Source organism: Osmia lignaria, chromosome 2 (genome assembly GCF_051020975.1).
Source record: "Osmia lignaria lignaria isolate PbOS001 chromosome 2, iyOsmLign1, whole genome shotgun sequence".
Lineage (NCBI taxonomy): Eukaryota > Metazoa > Arthropoda > Insecta > Hymenoptera > Megachilidae > Osmia > Osmia lignaria.
Genome location: NC_135033.1, coordinates 11,454,976 through 11,477,131, shown reverse-complemented (window position 1 = coordinate 11,477,131; position 22,156 = coordinate 11,454,976). Strand labels below are relative to the sequence as shown.

The 22,156-nt window shown below is 43.9% G+C and overlaps 1 protein-coding gene across 5 annotated transcripts in view; it reads right to left on the bottom strand.

Moving 5' to 3' along the window:
• Positions 1-21,767, bottom strand: part of dachs (unconventional myosin-IXb-like dachs) — a 60,022-nt gene extending 38,255 nt beyond the window's left edge. Inside the window, exons 1-2 of one of the 5 annotated variants that reach the window (XM_034329998.2) lie at positions 19,638-21,767; positions 370-1,147 (exon numbers count right to left, since the gene is read on the bottom strand). In XM_034329998.2, the coding sequence (XP_034185889.2) occupies positions 370-727 (358 nt within the window). In that variant the 5' untranslated portion in view covers positions 728-1,147; positions 19,638-21,767. Of the gene's footprint in view, positions 1-369; positions 1,148-2,969; positions 8,419-16,260; positions 19,598-19,637 lie in introns of those variants that run through there. The other 4 variants (XM_034329997.2, XM_034329999.2, XM_034329996.2 and 1 more) reach the window with 4 other exon arrangements.
• Between the last annotated feature and the right edge of the window lie 389 nt (positions 21,768-22,156).

The following is a 22,156-nucleotide window of genomic DNA, read 5'->3' as shown; positions in this document are numbered from 1 at the left end:
GGAAAAGAGTGTCCAATTACCAAAACGACGCGTTCGATTGTGCGAAAAAATCGGCGTAACGAAATAACCGTGGACGAAAGTAACGAGAAACGTCGATAAACTGGTCGTGTCCGATCGGTCAATTGAACCGTTCCTATTTTCGATGCATGGAACCAGCTTGAATCGGTCTACGCGTTGCTCGTGTAAATTGTCAACCACGATACCCCCGTTCTTCCCAATCGAATCTATTACTAGAAGCATGAAAACTTTTATCCAACCAGATTCATCCCCCGTATCTCGTAAACTTGTACACCGTGTATGGAGACAAGGCTTCGATGGACTTAAATTGATCGAAATTATCTAAAATTATTATATATTGGAGAAACTCACCGGAAGACAGCTTGGACCTCTGCAAGAGCCAGGTCTGCAACGCTAAACGTTCCCTGTGCCTGCAGAAGAACTCGGGCCTGATGCCGTGCCTCTTCAGGAAGTCGTCGCACTTTCTGAACGCGGCCAAAGCCTTGGCTGCCTCGACCTCGTCGATGTCCACGAGTACGTTAGGGCATGAGCTTCGTCTCGAGGACGAGGAACGTTCCTCGTACGTCTCGTCGGGTAGAAGCATACCCATTCCCGCGGGATAGATTATCCACGTCTCCGCCACTATCCCCGCGTCTTCCTTTCGACAGCTGTCGTCGGAGTTCTCGCCACTCTCGCAACTTCCAGCTCGCGGCACTCGTCCAAAGCACATATTAATCCTGGCCCTTTTTGCCTCGGAAAAGCGTTTCTAATCGGCCAGGATACTTCTCCCAGAAGCACGCTCTTCGGAACCTTCCTTCGGGTTAATTATCTCTCCTCTTTTACTTCATTTTTCTTCAACGTCATCGCAGAGCGAGATCTTAATAAACGTTCGTTTCTTTGGTTCTTAATCGAATAGAATCTTAGCCGGTTTCTCGATGTTCCTGGCAGTTGAATTAATCAAGTACAAAGGGTGATATCGATCGATCGGTTTCTTTTATCCGACTTTGGTAGCGGATCGATGTTCTTGTAGGCGATCGCGTCCAGAACTGACTTTCCAACGGTGTTTCCTTCGTACTGGGATATCGCTTACGCTTGACACACTTCCTCGCCATCGTTCCTCGGGACACAACAGGTTCTCTCTTCAGGTGTTCTGAAAATTTACAGAAATCTCGCGTTAATGCACAGAATTGTACGCTGGTGATTCAAATACGATGTTCACACTTTAATTTACGAAATTAACACGTCGGCTATGGATCTAGGGGTTCGAGTCGGTCGTGATCTCGACGATACGTGGACGGTGTAAAAGAAAGGTATTCTTTGTTTTAAGGGAAAAGTCGTAAAAATGACATCGTTAAGTTTAATAACGAGACGCTTTTGAATTCCTCGCCATGGAAATTGATACATTTTCCCTTTATGCGATAGGAATAAAATAACGCTGCGAGAGTTATGGAGGATATTCATGGGATTATGGGAGACAACGGTACGATTTAATAGCTCAACCATTTCCACTTTAGAGGGCTTGGCCAATAATAAACATATTAACGATCCTGTTAGCAACGCTACCATTAACAATACACGTTTCCATTGAAACGTCGCGTTGGATCCCGTGCTTTTATCAGTCGCTACGATTTTTCAACGATACGCCATATCTGTTTATGTTTCATTTTATGATTTATTCGTCGAACTGTTCAATTTCAAACAAATACAATAATATTTCAAGTATCCGATGATCAATAAAATAATGTATAAAATCAAATTTCAATCGTCGACTGTTCGGACGAGAATAAATGACTCGTGGTACATAAATTCTGTATAGAATGAAAAACGAAGTCACTCGGACCGTGTCTTTTTTTTTTTTTTTTTTTTTTTTTTTTAATGCTTTCCAAGAAACACTAACGCCACCAACGATACAAGTAGAATGTAAAGCGAGGCTAGATCGTTAATTAACAAAAACACGCGGTGGATTTGGTTGGAAAAGTATCGTGACATGGGGGCCAGTAGCGCTGACGATCATCCGACACGCAAACACGTCGGGGCTTCAATTAATCGTGCTTTATCGTCGATAAACTTTATTGTCGTCGACAGGATGCAGAGTCGATGTCTTAAGACCAATTCACAACGTGATATAACAAAAATGTATATTTTAAGTTCGACGTAAAATATTACACTGATACTGATACCTTTGTAAATAATAATTCAGACGACTAATTCAGATCATTTGATTTTCTATGATATTAAATAGCTTTAGTATGAAAGATCTGAAATTCTTTTCTTAATAAAATTAATATTCTCGATCGTTGTGAACGGGACTTAACGCAATGCATAAACATCATGACGAAGAAAGAGGGAAGAACGGTGAATAGACGCGTGCCACCCACTGTGAAGTACAGTATTCGCGATCAAGGATCTACAATGTATCGAATAAATATCGAGATTCTGTCCACGACACCAGGAAATCGTCCATCCCTACCGAATCGATACCTTCCTTTGCCAATCTCCCACGAAATCTAGCTGAACAATCTACAAAATCATCCTAACGAACTATCCTCGATCCTTTATGTACAAATTTTCTTTAAAATATTAAAAAGATTTTCAATTCATAGAAAATTTAATAGTTTCAATTCAAAGCAAATAATTCTTTGCTTGGAGGTACGCTCCCAATTCCTTGGGGAAGGTTAGGAGCATTGTACCGGAGCACTTTGCGAAAAGGAATTTGACGAGAGTTCGTCTGTTTATTAAAATGCAAAAAAAGTGATGACGAAATCAAACGCAATAGCATATAAAGAATAAAGTATATAACGAAAGAATATTAACCGTACTAGTATAAATGAAATAGGTTATCTGTTAAAGCGCGACGAAAACGACAATCAAAAGGGGCTGTGCACTACCGAACGAAATAGTATAAAGATATAAAAGTGTACAGCTGCGAAAATTGGCACGTGTGTACCCGAAAAGAACAAAAGGCACCTTACCATAGGCGTTGTCGAGAAACGATCCTTCCTGGACCCACAGGCGAAGACGAAATCGGCCATTTCGATTTAATCGGCCCGCGTTCGTCGCGTCGTATCGACGACGCTAGCGCCACTTGCGGCGCCTTCCATAATTAAAAGCGAAGAGCGCGTAATTTTAATCGATTATAATATTAGTAATATTATTACTAACGCGAACAATTCTTGTGTAAAAGTATTTTTCTTTTTGCAGTATTCAAAGAGAAACGACGAGTCAACTGGTTCTTTTATTCCCCCTTCAGGTTTAAATACGAACAGGCAACCTTGACTCCTCTAATAGTCCTGGCACACGACTAATCGTCCATCATATCCGCGTCGTTACGCTCGTTCCTCTTTGCCTTTATGCCTTTCCTCTTCGGCTTCGAAAGCAAGTGCCCGCGGCGACAGCGCGGGAACCTCGCCTTTCTCTGATAAATTTACGTCCAATGAGTTTAAGGAGCATTAGCGAGCGATAAATTTCGTCCTTTACCTTCGTCAGTACCGCAGGCGACGAGCAAAGGGGATCATCCGACACCACCTATCCTCTCGTGATCTATATTTTCGGTACATTATGGTAATGACAGGTTCGCCTGAGAAGTAATGCTTTAACAAATATCCACGGTGTTCCGGATGATCATGATTGACTATTATTGCCATGGTAAATTGATGCCTTAGAGATGACGCGTGTACGTACAAAATATATCGTATTATTCGAAGCGTCGAGTTGTTTATTAAGCATTCGAGTTAGGATAATCTTCGTACAATTTCATTTGAAAATTCTAATCTCGTCGTTTCACCGCTTCTCAGTTATTTCCTTGCCGTTTACATTCTTCCCACGCTTCAACGCCGTTCCCTGGTTTTCCTAGATTTGAAATTTCAGATAACAGACATTTCGCCCTTTAATCTGCCACGGTTTTTTTTTTTTTCTTTTTTAAGTTTTCGTGGCAAAGAAACGTTTGTAGCACGAAACAGAAAGATTATCCGCGATTTTCAGATTCTGCCTCTTTAATTTCTACGAGTTTCGCCCTCTCGCACCCTTTCGCATCCTCATTTACCTCGTTCCTTTTTCCGTCTGTTCCCTTTTATTCTCGTTATATCTGCCACGGTATTCTCTCGCACACCGGCGTTCTATGCACTTGCACACGACGGCAAGAGGATGCACGTGTTTCACGTTGCATATTATATGTTCGCCCGACGCGATACACATGCGATTTACACGCACGCGAGGGATACGCTGAACGAACGTACGGCTTACACGGCCGACGAAATAAAATTATCGCGAGAACGCTTTACGTGTTCTAAGGTAAATCTTCTTCGAACAGGGAGGCAGAAACGTTTAAGCATCAACTTTCATGCGGTCGTTGCTTTCGTTATGTTCTTCTTCGCTATCACGAGGGAATATCGATTTAAGAGAATGGAGGACAATCCGATTTCTCGCGCAAAATTTCATCGTTGCTTCAATCAATTTCTGTCGCAATATTCCACGGTTTAATTTAATAACATTTCGAAACCTAGTGTAGATAATTTGTTTAAAAAAAAACATTATCACCGTTAGACCGTGGCAATTATCGTATTATAAAATAGAACGTGAAAATTAATTTCAACGTGTTCAAACAAATTGATTAAGGTGCATCAGTAAACCGGTGTAATTTATGATTCTCTTTTCAGCCGGGGGAGAATTGATCGACGAGTTCCCGTGTGCCACATCCGGTATCCAAGTATCCATTATGATCATCGCATCGATGCTAACGACGATCCGACGAAGCTGTATTAAAAGAATACATCAGATGTTTTTTTAGAAGAAGCGTATCAATCGTATCGAGTTCAATTGCTTTCTATTGACACGCGATACGTTACCGTTAACAAGCAATAAACAATCAATATTCCGAGGCTGCCAGCGTGATCAACATGCGCTCTCACGAAGTAACGCGTGTAATTTATTCAAGCACCGACGTTGCGTAATTTACACTATCGCTCAAAAGCATTCGTCCGTCGTTAAACGTGCGCTATGTTGTGAGAACAACGGACACGTAACAATCGTACATTTATTATAATAAAATATTGCGTCAGTTAATGAATTAACGGTAGAGATATACACTGTACAATGGTATACTTGAACGAAGCAACGATCCTGGATAGGAAATAGGGTTAAAAAGTATAGGCTGAACGAACCACCGATAACCATACAGGGATTTGAAATTGAACGGTAACCTGGCCAATCGAAAATCCATCCCTCGATGGGATGGTTAAAATTACAATTTCATTCGATCCAGGTAGATAAGAGGTGGGCAAACGACAAGCTGGCCGCGTAATACCCGAGTAAATCCGATCGAATGGTTCAGGTAACACGATCCGTACCGCGATAAGTACTTTATAATCACCCTGTGCGTTGTTATGGCGCGAGTATAGGGTGGTTGCATTCCTATATAGCCGAAGGGTAAGACGCCGGACGGGTATACGGTGTTCGAGGGAGGTTAAGATGATAGACGAGCCGATACGTTCCCACGCGGTCCCGCGAAGAACTCTAAAAGCCGTTCCCTTCCTCGATCTTTTCTTCTGTTTTCTTGTTGCTGGTGGTGTAGTGGGCGGTTATAAGGCCCTGGGGGCCCAACTCGGCCCCTAATCACAGGCTCGCCCTCGCCTTGCACGCAGAACGTATGCGTACGGATCTTCTTAAACGCGCGAGTAACGCGAACGTTCTTAAATACACGCTGTTAACTCTGCCCTCCCTTTTCTTTATCCCTACACTCGTGCTCGCCCTTTGTTTCGGTATCTTAAACCCCTTGAGCGATTGCGTCGTACATATACGTCACGGACGAAGTCAATATGCGAAGAGAATGACGAATATATTCGCATTATTAACCCTTTCGTTTCGACAGGAATAAGGTGAAATATAGAGGACTGGTTAGAGGAATTTTCCTCTTCGTTAATTCACTCCTAAAAACTTGCCCGGAAAGTCGACGACGCACGGTTGTTAAGGCTTCCCGTTAAACGAATTGCTTGATTCGTCGAGCCAATAGTTGGCGGGATTAAAATCTCTCTAGGAACGAAGAATTTGTATTCAAGGTAGTCGATCCGCTCGAGAATCTTGGCGCTGTTTCGCGAGTAAAAAGGGACACCCGTTAGATCGCGAGCGTGCATCTCTTCCGTAGCCGCGAGTTCGCTGCCGGAACCAGGATTCAGCGGGTGGCAAAAAAGCTTAATTAAAATTCCAGTCTCGCTAACTCTGCTCGCGGAAAGCGTGGAGAAAGAGAAGAAACGAGGTGGCCCTCCTTTCGCTCGGTGACGTCTCGAGAAAACGCAGAAATAAATAAGCCACGCTGCGCTCGGAATATTTCAAAGGCCATCCTGTACCCGACATCCTCGGAACGAGCTTTATTCGGTAAAAAATAAAAGAAAAAATTACTCGACGACTCACCCTCGTTCGAGAGGCTTTTCACCCTTGTCCAACGTAACGTCCTGGACCCTTTTTCTTTCATTAACAACCACGCGATTCAAACGCGCGTAAACGAAAACGGAACACGAAGATCGCCTTTCAACTGTTGACGCGAAAACGCATCCCCCTTTTTATTTCTACTTCTTCGCTTAATTTGAAGGGATGAAAGGCGTGTTGCGTTAATAAACGGCGAGACAGTTTTATCCTTTCCACTGAACGGTGTAGAATGAAAGAGTACATATTAGCATCTTCTTTGTATGAAAAATAATAAAACTGCTCAGCGAGTTACAAATTTAATCCATGAAATTTAAAAGATCTTTAATCCCTTCGTGTAAAGGTGTGACTTAGCCCGATGATTGGCAAGAAACGAGCACCGAAGCGTGAGATAAGCTTTCAGGTGGACTGGCCATGGGTATCAGTCGGGTGTTCGTAAGATGACACGTCGATTGAGATTTCGTTTCACCCTGAATGAGCGGAACGATCGTTCTACGCAACAGGTGTCACCCAGCTGGTGGACCGTTAAAAAAAAAGACCACTACCAACTGGACGGACGACTTCCCTGAAAAATCCCTTGGTCCGATCGGTTAGAAAAATATTTTAAGCCGTGTCACGGGATCGAACGAGCTTCCATTCGAAACTGACACAAGGAAGGATCCAAAACGAGGGTATTTTGCGTAGACAAGAATGAATACGTGACGGTCGCGAAGCAACTGGAGGATTTAAAACCGTCTCGTAAATCACCAAGGTGGGATGCTTACCGGGCATGGAACGAAATTTACCGGATACGCGTGTAGTTCTAATTTTTTACGCAAAAATTCAGTCCACGAGGCTGGCCGGGTGTCGTTTCATTACGAGAAATTATTACTCTTTCCGTTGAATTCGTACTTTGCCTCGTTGGACGTCGATGAATTATAGTTAAGGGTTGAAATTTCTTCTTTCGTGGGAAGAAGAATCGTTTCTACGACCACGAAATCCTGTTCAACCTCCTCTGGTAACAGGTAGAGGAAGAAAAGAAAAGAATCGGCATACGTGTAAAGTCTATAGGGCCAGGAGACGAATAATTATTATCGGACAGTGTGTAAATTTCGTAGCGGACTACCCGTCGTGAAAACCTGAACGCCGATAATACATATATATTTTCTGCTCGACGAATATTTTTTTTTTTTTTCCTTCGATATATATTGTATACATACACAACATCTACGTGGCGTGCATTCTGACTCTCTTTCGTTCTCTTTGGTAACCATGACCTCCGACCTGCGTTCATGATGTACCATATAATTAGAGGGTCAGACCGATGCTGAGGTTCGTCCCTCCAAACTCGGCTCTCCCACGTGTTCGAGGTCTGAAAAACATCAGCAATCGGCAACAACCTTGGCCTCGGAGAACATCCCGTACCGAAGAAGATCTTTTATCGTTAATTTATCCATCGAAGATTTCACTTAATTCTTTAATGAACGTGTAGCCGTGGCGCGCGAGCGGTAAAGAAGAGAAGAGGTGGAGCAAATTGTTCTGGTGTGGCGTGCGCTCTTGTACGACGTTATAACAGCTCGGTTTAATTCGTCGGAGGCTAATTTCCCGTCGGTTCGTGATAATAAATTACGATCGAACCCCGTGGACCGTTGGATGGGATCAGCGATAACCGACCAGCGTCCTGGTACCGCACGAATTTCACTCGGCAACTCTTGCCCATGACGTTTATGATGAAAGCTATATGAATTTTTCTTGCTCCACGATATTTCAATGCTGTTTGTCTTTATTAATTATTCGAAAGCTTTCATTCGCATAACGAACGTGAAGTCGATAAAAATTCTTTTCTTTTATTACTCTTCATCCGGCAGAAGATCTACGCTATCCAAAAATCAAGAAGTAAACTTTATTCTTTACGACATTCTCATGTTCCTTCCACTGTGTAATTTATACATCTTTCTAGGAACAGAGTCTTAAGATTCTCGACAGATTAAGATAGATTCTAGTCAATGTAACATTCCTATTTAATGAAATTCGAAATATAATCAGGACCTCGAGGTTCAACCCTTTCGAGCTCCCACTATCAATCACGCCATCTTTCGCGACTACTTTTCAACCCCGGATAACCTCCGACCTTTGGCAGCCGTAAAACGTTGAAGACACGCGATCGACGTCGTGTGGCGCGACTGTAGACTAATTAAATCTCGATGTTTCAGGGTGTCAGCCAGCCGCAGCGAACGATCACGATCTGTCGAGCAGATAAGTCCAGACTAGAAGGGATTAAGGAAACGCGGTTGACTCTGGTGACTCCCCTTCCGAGAAGAAGCTTTCCTAAAGGGGGAGTGAACATACCACACTGTCTTCTGGTCGGATTTCCAAACCGTGAAGGCTATCTAGGCATATTTTCTATATCGTCCTTTTCCAAAATCCTTTAACTAAACCGTTCGTGTACGGAGGACGATCGTGTATCGCAGGCAAAGAAGAGAATCCTTAGCTACCGCGGCGCAGCTTTAAAACGACGATGCGACGATAAGGATACGTATGGTCTCTAGGTAAACGTGTGGAGGTACGTGTACGCGGTTCGCATCCTGGTAGACGGGACCGATAGCCAAGCCAGCACCGACTCGCCGGAGAAAATGGAAGAAGAAAGGAAGACAACGACGGTGCCTATTTACCAGCCCTATATTTACACGCGTACACACACCGTACCCTATACGTACTCACGGTCCTCTCTTTACCGGCTAATCTCTCATCTTAGATCGCGTCCGACCGGCGCACGAACCTCAGACTCGCTCGCAATTATCGCTGAAGACGATATTCGGCTTCAAAGAGTATCGAGGTAAGGACGGAACGGTAGAATGCGAGATGCTCGTTCTGCGAAATGGGAAAATCTTCTGAACGAGCTGCCGGTGAAGATTGCTCTCCTTCCATTAGGACGATGAATAATGAAATATTTTTCGCTCGGTCTATTTGATTTTTGACTGAAATAGTAATATACCTACAGCTTCCTTTTTCGCGTTAATTAACTACAGATAAAGACATCCCCTTTCGTCGCTGAACACCGACGGCTGTCTGTTTTTTTCGACGCGACGCTGTTAATGGTCTCTCGCAAGTTTTTCTCGGCGAATCGTGCAACGGAAAGGAACGAGGCAGTACTTTTCGCGTCGGTGTAAAAAATAACGAGGACCAGGAAGGGAATGGGCGAGAGAGACTGGTAGAGAATTATCGGTGTAATTTGTACCGTTTCCTCTGTCGGCCAGGCCGGCACAGCACGTAAACTAACTTCGACCGTTTGGAACGTGACGTATCGCGGCGGGAAGTTTCAAGGAGTAGAGGAACCGTTGATAAACTTGTGTTCGGATGATCGTCGAACAACTGCGAAACGGGTGGCGAGAAGAGGATGCTCGTCGGGCCTGGGAAAAGGCGAAGCTCGACGCTTTAAGTCGAGAACCGGAGTCTGCAACGTCCTTTATTTATCCTCGCGTTCGATCTCTAACGAGCATTGTTTCGAAACGACTCTCTTTTCGGAAAAACCGCACCTTTAAATCGCTGATTAAAAATTTCCGATCGAAGTCGAACTATCGATATACGGGCAAAAATTAATAACAAAGAAGATGCCGAGTCTTCTATAGATATTCTCATTACAGCGATAAACGCGTTAACCGATTAACAGATAATTTCAATTTCGATCATCCAGTTCCGGCTCGTTTTCACCCTCCTCCCACGATCACGGTAAGTGGCTTTAAAAGCGACAACCCCTACGGTGGATCGCGATGCAGGTGTGCGTGCACGCACGTGTATACCCCCCCCCCCACCCTTGTACGCGTTAATCTACCATCTTAGATCCTTAACTGGATTTGCATTCGAGACACGACGATGTAACGCCGACAATTACGAGACACCAGAATTACCTCGCCGCGATTGTAGTAATTATCGCTGGCATCCTTCTACCGTGGAGAAGAGTTGCGGTGGGCCATCGGTGATTTGTCGGTTTTCGGCAACCGGACAATTTGCATGCCGATCGTTCCACCTTCGTTCCCCTTCAATCTTTTCACTCCCCCACGCATTTTTTTCGGTAAAATTTCGAAATTACCAAAATTCGCAATTAGCCTGGCAAAGGGTAATTTTCGATGTTATCGATAATAACGCCACCCAGTATTGCAACGCCTATGCCATCGAGTTCTATGGGGTACCAAAGGACAAGGTTAACATAGAAAGGGGGTGGACTGTGCCTATTGTATTGTAATACTGTTTAAACTCGTCCAGGTAATAGGGCGTGCTTACAAGTATTTAGAATGTAACGGGTGTCCCGATCGCGGTCTCTGTACACCGAGAGTTCCTTGCATTCTCTTACAAGCGTAATCTGCCGTGAATCTCTCGTCGTTTCTCCTGTGGGAGCATGCCTATACCGAATAAAGAAGCGACCGGTAACAAAGTAGAGAAGCAAACCGGAGACCGGATAGCCGCGTGATCGTATCCTATTTATACGTATTGTTGTACCGTCCTCGGTATACCGGATCCTATCGATTGATATTCGAGAAAAATTTGGTGAATCGTGAAACTAGTAAAATCATTGTATACAGCTAGTTTAGAATCGGATAGATCCTAATTACCGCAACGAAATTGTCCGGAAATCTTTCATTAGGCTCGAGGATGTCGGGGCGATCCTTCAAGCCGCCATGCTTAATGTCCATCGGGAAACGACAGTACCCCGTCGAAATTAATCCCGTGACCCCGATTTCATATTCTCCCGGCGCGGCTATCAGCGTGAACCCCCTTATTCGTCGGCCGACTCTCCTCCACACGTACGGAGAAGGAAGTAATTTCTTTTGTTCATCTACCGGGTGTCTCGGACGATCAAGAACCAGCCGGTCGGCCTCTTTGTAAACCCGGCCGAAACGCCTTTATGGTGTTTCACGCGACGAATTCCGTGGTTGGTCGTAAAGATAAAGCGTTTGAGTGCGGTTATTAAGATGATACTAAGAGATTCCTGATGAATTCACGCGAACTGCGCGAAGCGCTTTCTTTTTCTCATGAAAAACTATAATTTAAGTAAAAATTTCCTTTATTCTTCGATTCTATCATTCCGACGCGTTCTCGCTAATTAGTATCGCGATATATCGCGTCCGAGGAGAACTCGTTCGAGGATAAAATATCAATCGAATCCGTGAACGCCGTTACTCCGCGCAGCAATAAAACTAATCGATTGCGGTTCACGTCGCTTCTAAGGCAACAATTAAAATTCTTCGACAGCGTCAGTGAGTCGCGCAAGACCCGAAGCGAGGAACGATAACAAGATCGAACGCGTTCCGCGTGAAAACCATACGATTCCTTCGGTCCCACGGGAGCTGGATAATGTTTGCAAAAACCACGGCTCGTTTCCTCGAGAAAATATCGTAAGTTTCGTCAGAACGTTGAGTTTGATCCTCTTAAAGGCTGCTTTTCCCATCTTACACGGCTCGAGCTCGCTCGAACTTTTACTTCGTATATCAGCTTGTCGATGTTTTAATACCTATTCCAAATTCTTCTTAAAAATTTCATCAAATATTTCTAGTAACTCTTTCCTACCCAAAGGTTAATCACCGCGAAATGCGTTTAACTCTTCCTTCGAGACGGAAGTAACCATCGTGACAGCGACGAGGTATCAAAGTAAAATAAATAAGACGGTCAAAATCCTTCGAGATTTCTCCGCGTCTTTCAATGCTTTTCAATTCGCGCACACGATGGTTGCCCGTAGAAACTCGCGAAGGAAATAGAAGTGAAAGAGCATCGGTAAACCGCCAAGGGATTTGTCCGTACGCGAAAGAAAGACCGATCGTAAATCGACCGATGAATGGGATTCCTCGTTGCTTTTCCTTCGGCCAACCTCCTTTATCTTTCGTTTAATTGTGACGGATTAGAAATTCAAATGATCCTTTGACGTTGCTTATCGTTTTCGCCACGCAACTCTCGAACTATGGGAACGAGAAGGAGGAGGAGGAGGAGGAGGAGGAGGAGGAGGAGGAGGAAAAAAATATTGTTAAATGTGACACAGATATAATTGAATGGTAGGTGAAGCGTGGAAGAAGGATAACCGAGGAGGCCGGCCGATATCCTTCGAGCACGGTGGCACGCTTGAATATAAGTCATGAATTAAAGATCAGTCGGAGCGGATTCTAATTAGCCGGTACACGTGAACTGGGATTCCTGGTTCACCGTGAAAACGGTGTATCGGTTTAATTGGAAAGAAGCTAAGCGTCTTTTCATTGGATCACCTGGGAGACCCTAGCTATTCCAACGTGAACGATACTTTATCGAGACGGAGAAAAATTCGGCTCGGTTAATTAGAACGCTCTCTATCCTTCAAGCATTTCTTAGGTGAATCGTTGCATTTATTGTTAGAGAAAAATTGGGTTTGTGTCAAAATATAAAAACCCTTCTATTCGTTTATCATTATTTACCCGACACAATTTATTATTTCTTATAAAAATAGACTGTCCAATCGCGGCAACGAGACGCGAAAGTATAAATGAATACTGTTATCCGGATGGATCCAATCGTCGTTATTATTCGACGAAAAGGAACTGTGGTAACGAGCACGATACAGGTGTAAAAGCTCGGTAACCAAAAGCGACAGCCGGGTCGTCCGCTAACGATCGCGCGGCTTCCTCTTGCAAAACGGGCCATCCACCTCTTTCGATAGACGTCGAAAAATAAAAGGTGTCCAGGCGAAAGCATGAATCGGAACCGCGTATTCAGCCGGACGTTTATTACGAGCAAAGGTGACACCAGAATGGACCAAGCTGGACGTGCTGTTTTTTGCCACACTCTGTCGCTTTCCTTGAAAGGATTAGGGACGTGTCGACGATTCAGCTTTTTCTTCGAACGACTACTCGCTCGCCGTGGAAATATCGTTCTCAAAGAGGAACCGTTTCATGTATATATTCTCAGCTATTCACCGGTACCTTGCTAAATGATAATGATTCGTTGAAATCTAACCGAGATAAACGATTTTCCGACGTCGAAGATACTTGTAACACCGACGTTTCTGATCTAAGCCTGATTTAGAAGAGAAAACCCGTGACCCTACCATAAGATTAATCATCAACTACATAAATATCGAACGTACCGGTGAAACGATGCTCGCGAATCCGAACGGGAGAAGAAAAGAAAATTTATAGGAACGAGTAAAGAAGAAGAGAGTTGAATGTTACGCGAGTTCTTACCACGTTCACCCCGAGTATCGACTCGGTTTTTGCGGTAATCGACGAATTACACGATTCTATTAAAGATAGAGGAAGCCGCGAGGACGATTCCGTCTCTGTTTCGCTCGTTTTCAAGAGGATCTTACGGTCGTGACCGTTCTATGGTAACCATACGGGTTTCACGGTCATGAGGTCTTATCTTACTTAAACCCTCCTTTCTCCTACGCCTTTATGGTACCCTATGATGCCGCTGGCTATCTAGTTTCGTACTACTTTCAGACGTTTTGCCTCGCACGAGTCAAGATCGCACGTAAAGATAGGAGAAAATTGTCGACTCGTCCTGATGACTTTGGGTGAGTTCCATTGATGGATTTGACCTAGATCATTGATCCATATTGTCGTACACTTATTCCGACTACCGTACGAAAAATTTCACACCACAGAGATTGTTTATTCCTTAACCAAAAATTTTATAATATCAAATATTCGTCGATAATCATTCGCGGTATTATCGACGACGGAGGTGGAAAAACAGGAATAATCGAGAGTTCTCGAGGTTCGTTCGATCACGAAAGAGATCGAATGCGTCGATTGCGGGTCTCGAACAAAGAATTGCACGCTGCATCGGGGGTGAACAACGCATTCGCGTGCACCGTCTAACCAGTCGAGAGGACTTTCAAGCTTCGAACTTTTCCCCGTGGTTGGACTCCTTTCACGCCGATTAAGCGATCAATCAAAAAACGAGGAGAGCCGGGATCGATTAGCCGGTGTCGAGCACCTTTTACCCAGGAATCGTGGAGTCGCGATTAATTATCGCCGGTTGGCTCGATTTGCTCCCGGTCTGTATACCTGGATCACGTCGTCGAACAAACATCACGACGTTCCTCCCCTTGATCGTCAACGACGAGAAAACGTCGGGAATATTCGAGGCCGCTGCCTTCTCGATTTCCAGTTCATTTGAATCTCTTCCGTGTCGCTGAGTTTTTCCATCCTCCGCGTCTCTCACCTCTTTTCTATTCTCTTTTTTCCTTCTCCATTCACGATCGCCCTGTCTCGCTGAAATTCCGTCGCGACCGACGACGAGCGTAATGATGCCGCGTAGGAAATTAAGGGACACGGGGGTGAGCTTCGAACGTGACGATATTGGGCCGCAGAAATCGACACCCTCCGACCGGAATATTTCATTCCATCTTTTTCTCTTTTTTAAAGAAATTTAATGTATTTTCTTGAATCTATTCAAATTTTAGAGAATATTATAATAATTATTGCGAGAAAATTTATCTCGGGTATTCTATTCGTTAACTTAATATTTGTAGAAGAAAACTTTGAAAGGGTAGAATTTAGGTCACTAATTCAAATACCGATGATATCTATACTGGAATTATTTGAGACAAGAAAGAGGAAGATAATGGAGAATATATCTGTTCCATTGAGGAGCCGATTGAAAATGCTAAGCTCGTCGATTAATTCGCCGGGCGTACGGGGTGGACGGGAAAAGGGGGTGAGGAAATTTCGATGCCGGTTCGATCGAGCCGCTAAACGCGAGAGAACAAGAAGCCGTCGACGGCATAGCAATGCGATTTCCAGTTTCGAGTTATTAGATTCGAACGCTGTGAGACGATCGTTTCTGTACGCGAAATTGTGCGTGCATCAGAATTCAATTGCACGCCTGCCAAATCTATTCGAATCGCTTCAAACGTTTCCCCGATCGGCATTAATCTCGCATGAATAAATTACCGTTTCACTTTTTCAATTACAAACATACCGAGGATGAAACCCTGTCTAAAGTAACATTAATTCAATATTTTATAAAAATCGAAGCGGTTCTTATAACGAGCGCTGAATAAATAATCGATCTCGCTGTTTTATTAACGCTCGAGCGATCGTTTAATCGGTAATTCGGTATGTTAACAGAGTTTCCTTCGAGCCGGGAACGAGAAGGACGGGAATCTAAAGGGGAGGCTGGTTTAAAAGAGCATCCCTAAGATACACACTCGAGGCAGGAGATGTTTGCAGACGAGCAAAGATACTCGTGCACGCGTGATCCGATAAGAGGGAAGCAAGGAGAGGATAAAGACGAACGAATTCACGGATGATGTGCACCGGTTGTGCCAACCTCGATCACCGAACGTCTCCAGCCTCAAAGTCAACAATGATATGACATTGATTGTGATATGCAAATCGAAGGAACGGTGGAAAGTGCGGGATACTTGACCGCCTAATGAATATTTACTCGGATTCAGGGACACCCGACTATCCCTATATATCGACCACTACCCGCGTCTCTCGATTAAACGTATAATTTTCGAATTAAAGCCGACGATGAAATCGTTAAAACAGTTGTCCCATGCAAATCGAAGACGTTCCGAGTTAATCGTCGACTTTCTTATCTCTCTTACCCGCCGATCAGAAACTTGAAATTTTCGTTTTTTACTTTTCTGTCCCAGTTTTCGCTCGTTTTGTTGCGCGGTGAAAGCTCAATTATTGGAAACGATCTTCTAAAAGTAGAACACCGATTGTTTCGAACGTTCTACGATATTAGAATGTACAATGTTTTCCAGTAGAATAATCATCTTCGGTTAGATATGCATCGAATTGAATTTTACACAATTAAAATAATTATAGCAATTTTTGTGACGATAGTCTGATATCTTGAAAATAGAAGGATAGAATTTTAAGCCCTTACCTTCCCAAAGCTTCCGACAATTAATCCAAACGATACACTCTAACACAATAACATAATCACAAGGCTCAGCACACGTCTGGCATTGAAATCACCGACATCGCGGAACGATGTTACGATCACTGGGAATATTTCCCGCTAAAACCGAACACCTGTATCGCTTCGATTACTCCCGTTCGTAACCGGCAACGTTTAACAATCACTATTGCGTCGATGTATCCAGGAATAGCTCGATTAATCGGCGTTTTTCATTGTTTGCTGAAACAAAGCGTGGAAGATCGTAACAGCTCTTCCTCCAGGATGTTCCCTCGGCTTTTTTCCCCTCGGTTCCGGACCGTTAATCCATCACGGTTCACAGCGACCGCGAACAGCTAGGGCGCGAAGAAAAGCACGTGTGACAAATCGAAGATGGTGGCAGGAACGAAAGAAGTTGCATTAATTTAACACATGTCCCCCCATCTAGCTCTGATTGCACGTTGACAAATGCGACCTGACCACCGTAGAAAAACGAACACCCACGATGCGGTCCAGTTTCGATGCAACGTCTTGTTCCTCCGCTTCGTGACACTTCAATCAAGCCTCGAGATAAGAAAAATAAAAAAGAATTGAAAGGCCGAAGATGAAACAACGGAACGGACGTCTTGTTTCGAAATTTCTAAGGAATATCGTTCACCAAACGTGTCTCCACGTGGTTCCAAGCGTATCCGGTCAAGGTAACCACGTGCAAACGAGACGACAGCACCACTATCCTCCTCGAATTACAACATCGTTCCAGTTCTTCGTTCCATCTTCCTGCGGACGTATCGATTCGTCGCAAGATCGTATATCCCCGAGTTTTCGATTTTTCACGATCCGAAGAATCTTTGACCTCTTCGCGTCACGTGTCTTCCGAATAGACGCATCGATCGATCATCGTCGACGATCGGTTGCTCGTCGATTCTCGTACGATCGCGAGGCATCTTTCACTCACCGATGATCGACACACGACCCGGTGAACTTGGACTGGCAGCGTCCATCAAGGGAACCACTACGAAACGAACCGTTCGAGTTGCGGAAGAGACGCGTGCACGTAAGTACTCGCCGCGTTACTTCATCGAGCTGGAAGAATAGCAAAGGAGGTGGAGTGGACGTGGTGTTGGACGGCGAGTGGTGGCGGTGATGACGGTGGTGGTGGTGAAGAAGAAGATGAAGAAGAAGAGGAAGGAACACAAGAGGAGGTGTGCTTGGCGCGATCTAGCCGAGAGTGGTACCACCGGCCACTGAAGAAGAAGTGGCGTGTGCGGATCGCACGGTCGGGTAAAACGAAGACAGCCACTTCGAAATGGTAAAGGACGGAAGGGAGAAGGCCGAAAGAGAAGTAGAAGGAGTAGGAGGGATGGGAAAGGATGAGAAAGAGAGGGAGAAGAGGGAGGATGGAATAAGATCCTCGGGAGAGCGTCCTTCTTCGGAGAGAAGGGAGGACGTGGTCCGTCAAATGGCCCTTGCGTACCAAAACCGTTGACCACCTGAAAATCCTGCTTTTTCTTCTCATATAAATTAAAATTTCTCAAAAGTATGTGTTGGTAAATGAATGTAAGAAATAGACCGTGAACGGTTATAAGAATGTACGAAGTAGTCGAGAGAAAAGTGGAGTTTGCCAAATATTTCCGGCGAAATCCCGCAGTATTCGCAACGAAACGATACCAGGAACGATCGCGAGCCGCATTCTCGTATAATTGCCAAGTACGAAAGCATCCAGGACATCCGCGAGACGAAAGGTAGCGAGCTGAGTACAGAAATCACGTATAACGAACGAGATATTCCAAGATTTCCCACTTTTCGACGTCTCGAGAATAAACAGTTGGTAAGCGGCGCGCTCTCGCTTAATTTGCAGACGTGCTTCGTCGTCGACGACCAACAACCACCATCGAGACTCTTCCTTCTGCTTTTCTGTCACGGTGAAACTATATGTACAGTTCCAACCATCCGAAACGCTCCCACTTCGTTTGGCAATTCTTCGAGAGAAAATTCTTTGAGAAAACATCCTGTGTACATACATCTTATTAATACTCGAAATGGCCTTTCGACGAACGATCGCACGATTTCTTCGTTTCAGACTCCCCCGTTCGTCTTTCAAACTTTCACGACTATTTGCAGTTAAACGAAGAAAACGTTCAACCTTCTTTAATGATATGGAAAATTTGCGTTCGATTAATATTCGAAACATTCCCTTTGATACTTTTAACAGTGTTTGCAGTTTGATATTGAAAGACACATTTAGATAAAAATTCCATCAGGTTTCAGTGAAAAATTTTTATGTCCGAGCTGATGTCGGACGGAGTGTATTCTCGCCTGGCGAAACGATCCTTCGACGGTCCCTCCCCATAAATTCTCGATAATCTAATAAACGTAGAACGTCCATCCAATTAACGACAAGCTAACCAAACTCTGCCATTTATAACGATACTTTTTCCTTCCATTCTCTCGTAGAAAATCTCGGATCCATCCATTCTCCGCTCGTTCCTTCCTGTCCGTCTTTCACGACTATATCTACATCAGCCTTAACCGTTCGAAGCAGAAATTTCCAACGCAGCTTGTTCCTACGGCGAACCCGCGCGATCGTTCTTTTCACGTCGTGTAAAAGCAACGAACGCCACGTAACAGCGTCGTGGTACAGCGTAGAAAGACAGAACCCACGACAGGGTATCACGTGTTCTATACCCTTCCGTTCCGTGTCCTTTAAGTCCACGGATCCACGGTTGTCCGCGACGCGACTCGACGCGCTTTCCACGATGCATTGCTACCGTTTCCAGTCGGGTCTTCGGCATCCTCCAGTTACGACTGCCCCTCAGCGAAGCCCTTGTATTATGGTAAACGAGACAACGGAGGTAGCCTGCCAGTCACATCTACTCCTTCCACTTTCTCTCTCTCTCTCTCTCTCTCTCTTTCTGTTTCTAAACCTTTCCTTCTTCTTTTTTATTCCTCTTAAAAGGATGTCCTCGATGTTCGATCTTACTCCCTTGAACACACGGCGATAAACGAGTGTGCTCTTACTTTTGAGAGCTTAATAATCTTGATGAATTCGAGAAGAACATTCATTTACATTGCATGTTTAAATAGTTTATATTGGAATTTATCATGGAATATTGTACATCTAATTAAAAAAGGGGAAGTAATAATAGAGATAAATACAAAATATTTATAAATAAAAGTCGGGGCCCGGGTGAAAATCTTTGGAGACCCAGATCTGATGACCGCTGCCTTAGAATGTTAGAATTTAAGGATAAATTAATCTTCAAGAGATAAATCAACAGAAAATGAAATGTTTTTTAGTAATTAATATAGGAATCGGTTTTACGTACTCAAAGTACATCGAGCCCATCGCTACTCAAACCTCATACCTCGGTCTCTCCCTCTCTCCCTTTAATCTTGTCCCTTCGATCTTCCCTTCATTTATCCTTTTTGTCCTCCTTCCGTGTGTCCTGTCTCTCCTCTTCTCTCTTCTTCATCGGCTACGATAGCCATTGGAGGGGGCGGATCGTTGTATTCGCTCGCTTCTGTCGCGCGACGATGCATCACGAGCCCTCTCTAATGAAAGCCTTTTCTCCGACTGCCAATTAACCCCCACGCGACACCAGGCCGATGTAAGAAAACAGCACGATGACGCGTGCACTTATTACACGTTCGTTCGAAGCGACCAAACGATCGCTACTGTCGCGCGAACACCTTTAATTGTACACCGTGAATCGGTCCCTCCTTTTATTCTCTTCTTCCGAGTACCGTTCTCTACAACTATGTTGGATGATCTTTGAATCACGAATTAAACTCTAGGTTCACGCGCCTAGACCTCTACGTTAAAGTACTTATAAATAAATCTACAATGTCTTCGGAGAAAAAGGGACGATTTATGATTCATCTTTGCCAAAAGAACGAACGAAACTCGTCAGTGAAGGGGGACGTGAAAATTACACTGACATCAGCCAGAGGCAATCGCGTCCCCTTAACACAAGCCAGGACACTATAATAGCGTCATCTTCATCTGATAAACGAAACTCAACGGCAAAAGAAGAAAATAAGAGGAACGGTAAAAATATAAGGTAAGAAATTCATCTTCCACGAGATGTCCAGTACTCTGGACACTAATCCGACGATAAATGCGCTCGGTCACGGGTTAAGGAAACCAGCGATCGCGATTGACAAGTCAAACGAGTTCCACGCGATTCTTCGATACGATCGATCATCGTGGACAAGTGTTATCCCGGGACCAATGATGGAAAAATTCGTGAAACCGTCCTCCACCTTGTACGTCTGACTAACTTGTATCCGATCCCCTTAAATTGGTATACGATGATTTCTAAATTAATTTAAATTAATTTAAATTAATTCGAAACGAAGAAAATTTTAATTGCTCCGATTGGATATGGCAAACTCTGTTTCAAAATCATAGCCAACGATTCGAGTAACGAATAGGCTTAACTGTATCGCGCGTTGATCAAGATCAGAGAATGCCGTCCATTATTAATTGTCCTCGTTCGTCAAACGATCCGATAAATCCGGGTGCGAGTAGAACCGCGAGTAGGAGAACCAGTCGATAATTCGAAATCGAGAGGATGATAAAGCGACCAGCCTCGGTTCGTCGCCGAAACCGTGCTGAGCGTGGCAATATTGTCACTTCGACTCGTCGGTCGGATAAAACGCGAAAAGATCGACGGTAGGGCTTTTCAACGCGATGCTACACCGGCTCGTTCCGTGAAAGGCGATCAATAATTCCGATCGTGGAGATTCGAGGATCGATGGACCGGACGGAAACGAGGTGGCTACGGTAATTTAACTGGGGATTCGAAAGAGAAAGAGCAAAAATAAAAAGTAATGAATTGTTACTTGAAAATTTTTAAAAATTATTAGAAGATTGTGAATATAATTAAAAAATGAAGTGGTATCATAATTCAACTTCTAAATTCCTGAAATTTGAAACTGACGACAAAACGTTGCCACTCTATGCATCCAAATACACAAGAAGCTGAAACCGCTAAAAGCCACGAAGAATGCCTCTCGCATTCGGTAAATCTCCATTCGTGCCGTATCAAAGGAATCACCGGCATACAAATGTTTCCTATTGTATCGCTGAGCACGCATTTAAAGCCTCGAAGAATCGCGAGGATCGCGTTGAGCTAGCGCAGAAAAGGATCAGGATCGCGTACAAAACATCTCAAAGGGATCGAGACAGAAGTAGAGGGAAAAGGAAGCATTTTAACAGCACCGGAATGGTACACAATTTGCAACAATGCGCATCAGTGCAAATAACGAAATACCCGGGAGAACGATAATTAACTGCAGTAGAAAAATAAATGAACTTCAGCGACAAAGCTACAAGTTGTAAATCGGCTGACCTAATTTTTTAAAGTAAAATTAACGTCCTAATTGTGGAACCAGTGATAACTCCTGGGAATGCAAAATAGTGCATTCCGGTTAAGAAAAATCAGGAAATAATTATGGCTTAATTTACACAGCTTATCTCAACGTTCAAAATTTTTTTTTTTATTTTTATTTAATTATTACTAATAGTGCCATTTGTTGCATTGCTGTTGTTGGAAAGAACAGTATTTCATACGGTTTTTTAAAGAAATATACAGTATTATCCACAATAATAACGTGGAAACAGTATTTGCCGTCTGGTGTCGATTCATCCTCGACCATGAATTAGAATTAATCTCGAATTAATTTCGCTAACGCTATTCCGTTCTTGAATACCATTAATACGCGAGGAGGATGTAGCGAGGACGAGGGAGGAATAATCATGGTCGCTTTTATCAGGCATCTATTGTTGCCTAAATACACCGGGGTTATTTTGAAACCACGTTTGCGAGCACTGTAACGCGTATTTCGCTCATTATGGCTTGGTTTGCCTGTCTTTCATGCA